The sequence below is a fragment of the Anneissia japonica genome, unplaced genomic scaffold (assembly GCF_011630105.1).
Source record: "Anneissia japonica isolate Jap-2015-1 unplaced genomic scaffold, ASM1163010v1 scaffold11653_len147064_cov108, whole genome shotgun sequence".
Taxonomy (NCBI): Eukaryota; Metazoa; Echinodermata; class Crinoidea; order Comatulida; family Comatulidae; genus Anneissia; species Anneissia japonica.
The window spans coordinates 18,946-25,591 of record NW_022696558.1 but is presented as its reverse complement, the minus strand read 5'-3'; the positions used below and the strand labels follow the sequence as shown (position 1 = coordinate 25,591).

The 6,646-nt window shown below is 33.5% G+C and overlaps 1 protein-coding gene across 1 annotated transcript in view; it reads left to right on the top strand.

Moving 5' to 3' along the window:
* Window positions 1–4,213: 4,213 nt before the first annotated feature.
* LOC117102124 overlaps window positions 4,214–6,646 on the top strand; it is a gene marked incomplete at its 3' end in the record, with an annotated part of 21,267 nt that continues 18,834 nt past the window's right edge. The window contains exons 1-2 of the mRNA XM_033242325.1: window positions 4,214–4,326; window positions 4,969–5,059. Coding sequence (XP_033098216.1) covers window positions 4,304–4,326; window positions 4,969–5,059 — 114 coding nt within the window. The remainder of the gene's footprint in view (window positions 4,327–4,968; window positions 5,060–6,646) is intronic.

The window sequence follows — 6,646 nt, the reverse complement described above, 5'->3', positions numbered from 1 at the left end:
CACTACCCTCTCCCCCACGCCCCGATCCTAACGATATAGGCTCGTTAATTTATTAAACGAAATCAAAGTATTGTAGAACTGTTTTGATCGTTAATAAACGCAACACAAAGGATGTTAACTTACAGTTCTACAATAATTATTAAGCAAACCAGATGAAACTATTCGAATATTTACGAAATTATTTTACACACATAATATACATAGGAGGTATATCGCATGATAATGGGTACCGCATTACAGAATGCTATAATTGGATACATATTGTGTTATCTTATTTAAAAGAGATCATACAAAATAATGTAAACATAGTCAGTGGCGGCTAGCGGCTGTAGGGTAGGTCTATCTTCTGGGGGTGGGGGGGTGAGCTGTCCGATAGGGGTCTTGAGCTTGAAGGCCCGGGGAAGGATTTCGGAGGGTGTTCCTCTCCAAAATGAGATTTTTTCAGGAATAACCTCTGGATGGTCATAAATGACACGCTCACACTGTGACGGACTATTTTTATAAAACTATTTGTTCAGTCTGTCTGCCCGACGAGCTCTGTCCGATGGGGAGAGGGGCTTGACCTCTCTGGTGGGGTGCTTAACCCCTGCTACCAACTCCCCCGCTGGCACCACCACTGAATAGAACCCTTACAGTCCGCATTGTTTTTGAACAATAATTCAAAATTCAGCCCAAAACACTAGAAGTTATGGAACTTAATTTTGATTGGCCTAAAAATTGCTTTCGACAAATAAAAGTAACTTATCTGTAGTTAAAACTTGGTTTAAAATTGACAGATGCACAGACATGGCTAAGACATGCGCAATAAAAATACATACAAAATATAGGCCTATAAAAAAATTAAAGAAAATGAATGAATATAGGCCTACAATGTTAAGCTTGTAGTTTTGACATATAAAAATAACTAGGTAATTAAAGTATAAAAATTAAAGTTGTTTTGATTTAAAATTCAGTTTAAATTTCCATTACAAATTTACTGTAAAAAAACTAATGTAAAGACTGACTTAATAATTTCGCATTAATGTCGTTTTGTACGCTTATTAAACCGGTTGATCACATCAGTTACAAATGAATATCTAACTAGGCCTAACTGTTCCGGGTACACAAAGCCTAAAGCCAGATCTTTAACTACAATTAGAACAAAACACAAGAGAATCCCTAATAACGGGAAACCAAACTTTGGGATCAAGTTGTTCTGAATAGGAGCTAGTAGGCCTAGTGTTAAACGGGATACTATTCCCACTTGGCGGTAAGAAATGTCTAACCTATTGGACCAGAACCAACAATACAACACTTCCCCTATCCACCACCAATTCTTCCGATGACATGAAGGTACGTCGGCAACTACGAGTTTACTAGGATATGTACTTAATGCATGGAGGAATTAGTTTAGAAAGTATCAGGAAAGATGGTGACATAATAATCTTGCCTGAACGAACAAAAGAGAGGGTGCGATTGAACTCTGTAATGTATTATGCAGTGGCGGATCTAAGGTTTAGCAATGGGGTGGGCAATGGGAAGTGAGTATGACCGAGTGTTGGGGAGAGGTGATTTTGGGAGGGCGTCCACTCCCATTTGAGATTTGTTTGGAATTAATAAACTGCTATACGACCTTAGATGGCATCTGAAAAAAGTAACTTTTACCAGAGTACACGAGAAGTACACACACAAGACGAGTGACCATTATTTTTTTTTCACGGTAAACGAACAGGGGGTGGCTAGCCACCCGATCCGCCACTGATTGGGCCTATTGCATTATTTCGATTAGCTGTCATTGTTATCAACTGCATTTATTTATGAGTACACGGGATATGATAAAATGTTGATGTTATTTAACTCAAACATCACTATTCATTATTCATGTAGCATTTGGTTTAACAAATCCAAGAAGGATATTGAAGATCTGGAGAAAGTACAAATTCAAATGGCCCATTTTCTTTTAAAAGCCCCTCGGTATACACCTAAAGAGGCTCTTTATGGAGACTTAGGATGGGTCCCCTTATCTTAAACACATGAAGTGACCAGAGTTAAATTATTTAATCGCTTTATTAACATGGAAAATTACAGGTGGCCTAATATAGTGCTTAAATGTATGCTTCAACTTGAATGCGACTTTAATACCTTAAAATATAAATTTCTTATTAGTTGTGTAGATACTTTTGCAAAATGTCCTGATATTGATTTTTATAATCATGTTTTTGATTTTGATAATTTAATGTGTAATTCTTTCTCTGTCAATATTGTAGAACGTGATGTATCAGAATGGTATAAATCAGAGTGGACAAATAAATTATTGCAAAAACCTTCATTAATTAATTATTCAAGACTTCAAGTTTCTCCTAAATTACAAAAATATTTGTTGGACAAAACAAATTTTCTTGGGGCAAGCCTAAAATTTAAATTAAGATCTAATACACTACCCCTTGATTGTAAAACGTGTAAATGGTCAAATTATGTTTCAGGCATTTGCACCCTATGTGAAAGTGGAGAAATTGAAGATGTCAAGCATTTTTTACTAAATTGTCCCGCTTATAATATCGTTAGAAAACAACATTTAACAAATCTTGAAAATGACCTTCTACTTTGTAACGATTATGATACATCTTTAGATTTTATATTTTGTAGGTTAGTTATTTTAAGCATTTACTTTACAGTTGACCAGTAAATATTTCTGAGTATGAAATGCGAAGTGAAATGTTATCTCATCTAATTTCATATGTTATTTTTCTACCTTTCTTTAATTTTGTAATTTTATTTACAGTCGATTGTTATTTATTTTGTTTGTTAAATTTTCCCCTTTTTTGTTTTTGTTTGTACGAACGCACCAATTGATATTGAGTGCCACCGATTCAAAGGTGTATGTTCAAATAAATAAATAAAATAAATCACTCCACTTATCGAATAACAAAGTCCTTAAAATAAATTGTCTTTTGTGATTTTACAGATGAAGGCATTATTTGTTTTAGATAATGCGATTGATCTGCAAAGCCACCGTAACAACAGATTCTTCAGTAGTCAGGCTTCCCGACCCTAAAGTTCAATGGATCAATACCTTGAGGCCAGAGTGGTTCATGTGATGAGTATATTTAGACAGGGTGATCCTTCCAATTAGGCGTTTAAGGCGATATTTATGGTCCACATAACAAAAATGTACCGTAGTTAATGTGATTACAAGAACAACATACGACATGGAATTAAAATATAACATTAATTTATTTTGTGGAGCTCGGTTTTACCAACGTCAGTTAGCCTGTATAGTGAGAAAATTACACCTCGGGGAGGCTGCTTTTACTGGGTAGCGTAAAAAGAGTTTTAATTTGTTCCCTCGTGGATTTCATTTCCATATTACAAAACCAATGAACAATAATACATTATTACTTGATTAAACGGTAAAATGAAAAAATAATTACTACACCCAGAATTTGTAGGCCTGTGAATGCAGTAATGAAGGGCAACTTCACACTATAAAGACAAACGATAAAAATCGCATGAAAATAGCCGTTTCTCCCATAAATCAAATATATTTAGCAGGTTTTCCGTTTTCAAGAAAATATGAAATGCGCAGTTTCCAAAAATCTGACGAATTGCTTGGTGATGGGTCAACTTATATTGGCCTAAAGTAAGTAAGATTAACAAATTTACATAATTTTATAATTTACTAAACAAATTCGTCACAGACACATGTTGTAAGAGCGGTGCAGCTTCTTAGAGGACATTTCACTCGCTGCTGTGCATGTAATTGTATCAGGCGCAGTTTGGTCTGAGGATTATGGGCCTGTTTGTTGATATCCTTATACCAGTCATTAAAATGAGATAATTAATATCCTTTATTATGTTTTTCTAAAAAGAGTAAGCAAGAATTCAGTTAAAGTTAATTTATTGCCGCATATTATGATTATTTTACTTATCAAAGTAAATAATCCACATAGCCTATGACGTTATCAGTAAACACGTCTATCACTTCAATCCTCCTTGCTTCATTATTACATTTTATCAAAAGTATCATATGATTATAAGGCAGGGGAGGTGCTATGAGTGCCCTCCTGATTCATGTAACCAATCAAAACTGCCAAATGCTTGATAATCTTGCAGCGTATGTCATCAAGTGGATAAGGTAGCCAATCAGAACGTTTGCTTGAATGCTTGACAATAACACTTACTGCTGTGTATGTCACAGCAAACCACACTCAACAATTTGTTAGCGTACTGTATACACAACAACTGTACTGAGCAAACCACACTCACCAACCTGTTAGCATACCGTATAAAACTATAAAAGTACTGTAATCTACAAGCAAAGAAGATGGCTTCACGGCACTACACACAGTAAGTTTTAACCAATATTATTTTACATGTGTTAGACGTACATCATAACTTAATTGTATGCATTTCTAACTTGAATAATTTGATTTATTGATTAAATAATATTGGAAAAGAAAAGAAAGATTATTATAAAATTTTATAACGAACTTAGAATAGTATATTTACACTTGATGTCCTAATATCGACATCGGTATTTTATTATTAGCCAAGAAATCAATCAATAATTTATGTACAATGATTGTTTTTCTGAATTTTATTTCTGTTAACTAAATTGAGGCATTGTTAAAGCCTAATAATAGACAATAATAATGGTGATGCTAATAATTATTCAGACACAGACAGCACCTCCTGATCGATTAATTCATAAATTGAAAACCCGCCTCCTTTCCGTCGATGGCGTACAGTATTCCTAGTTGTCGGATGCAAGGCACTGCGCACATAGTACATCAATGTTATGTATAGTAGATTATAAAAACTTCATTCATTTATTAATAATCAAAATGAATCATATGTTATAATCAATTACTGTAATATCTATCATGCATAAATTTTATCGCTGTACTGGTATTACAGTGTAAATGATTTATTAGCTATTGTATTATTTTAGTTAAGTAGATTTATAACTGTTTCCTTTTACCATCGCAGTGACGACTTATACGACGCAGTATCTAACAGAAAATGGGGTCAAGTAAGACTTATTATCAGAAACGAGCCTGAACTCGTAAATGAGAAATGGGTATGTAATGTAGGCCTATACACTATTCAAGTATAGTTCAACATCATTTAACTCAAAGGACAATCACAGCAAATTATAATATTAATTATATTATTAATAAAAGCACCTTCCTTGCAAATGTAAGCTCATCATGCATTGTCACCATTAAAGACATTATAAGGGCAAACTAAGAATGACACTGAAACAAAAACTAAGAAATATGTAATTGAATTAATATGTATCATTGTTCAATGCAAAACACCAACACAATCATAAACAACTTTTTTTAAAATTAGTACAAAAATTATCTACCTGAACATATAAATTAGTGTATTAAAAAAAATGTTTAGAGATAATTTTACAGCGAAAATGATAAAACAGGAAGTGTTTATTTTTATTGTTATTATATAGTCCAGTCCATTATAAAAATCAGGTTACAAATTTTATTAAATTCAATAATTTCTATGCTCAAATTTATAATTTGTATGTTACTGAAAAACTAACAAATCGATATCAAATTATTTTTTAAATGATTTGTTTGTCATTTTCAGAGAGCTATACTTCTTTAAGGATTAGGCGTACATAGTACACTGATACAATTATAATTAGCGTGTGCTTATCATGCATAGGTCTACTGGTCAAAAGATACTTGGTAGCATTGTTTAAACCTATCAAATAATGTTTCTTATTTATTATTATTCCTCAATAAAAGTTAATCAATTCATTCAATAATGTATTTACAATAGAAAGTAAATGGCAATGGGTGTAATTGTTGAATTATTGTTTGGACTTCAATTGTGTGCGCTCTCCTAGCACTAAATTCTCGCTGACAACCAAAGATATTAGTCTAGCGCCCTCTTTAGTGTAACACCTACTTATCTTTAAAACTTGATTGAGATAGGCCTACTTGATTATTTACTTTGGTGGTATTAGTTATAGTCTAAATAATGTTGTTAATACATATTAAGTTTTTTTGTGTTTTTTTTAACATTTCAAAACACAACACAATTACAGTAAAAACAAAGGTTGTCGCCGACGCAGCGGCATTTTATCAGAAAACAACATGCAAAACAAAAGAAACCTAAAATAAATATAAAGAAAAACAACAATTCTTTTTACAAGCAACTGAATTCTGTAAATGAGAATTTGAAGATTAGAACATTCTACACGTTTCCATTTAAGAACATGCGAGTTCAATCTATTGTTTTCGGAAGCAATCTGCTTTTCAACTTCTACCGTTCTTTTTACGATAATTTTAAAGTGATTAAAAACCTTAAGATGGTTGCATTTAAAAGTAAATCTTCGCAATGAGTATTTATTGCATCAAAATTATGGCTTGTCCCTATGTGCCAAATAAAAAGTAGTTAAAAATCACCTTATTATTAGCACCCATCAACTGATCATCGACGAGCCTCCCCCCCCCTCCCCAACTTCACCTTACACCCCTCATCCCATCAGAACTCACACTTCAAGACCTACATGCCACTGGGTACAGGCACTGGATACAGGTGCAATGATACAGTTCTAAAATGTCCATCACTGGCAGGCCCGTAGTTAGGGGGGGTTTTTATGGTTCGGGCGAACCCCCCTTTTCTAGCGAACCCCCCC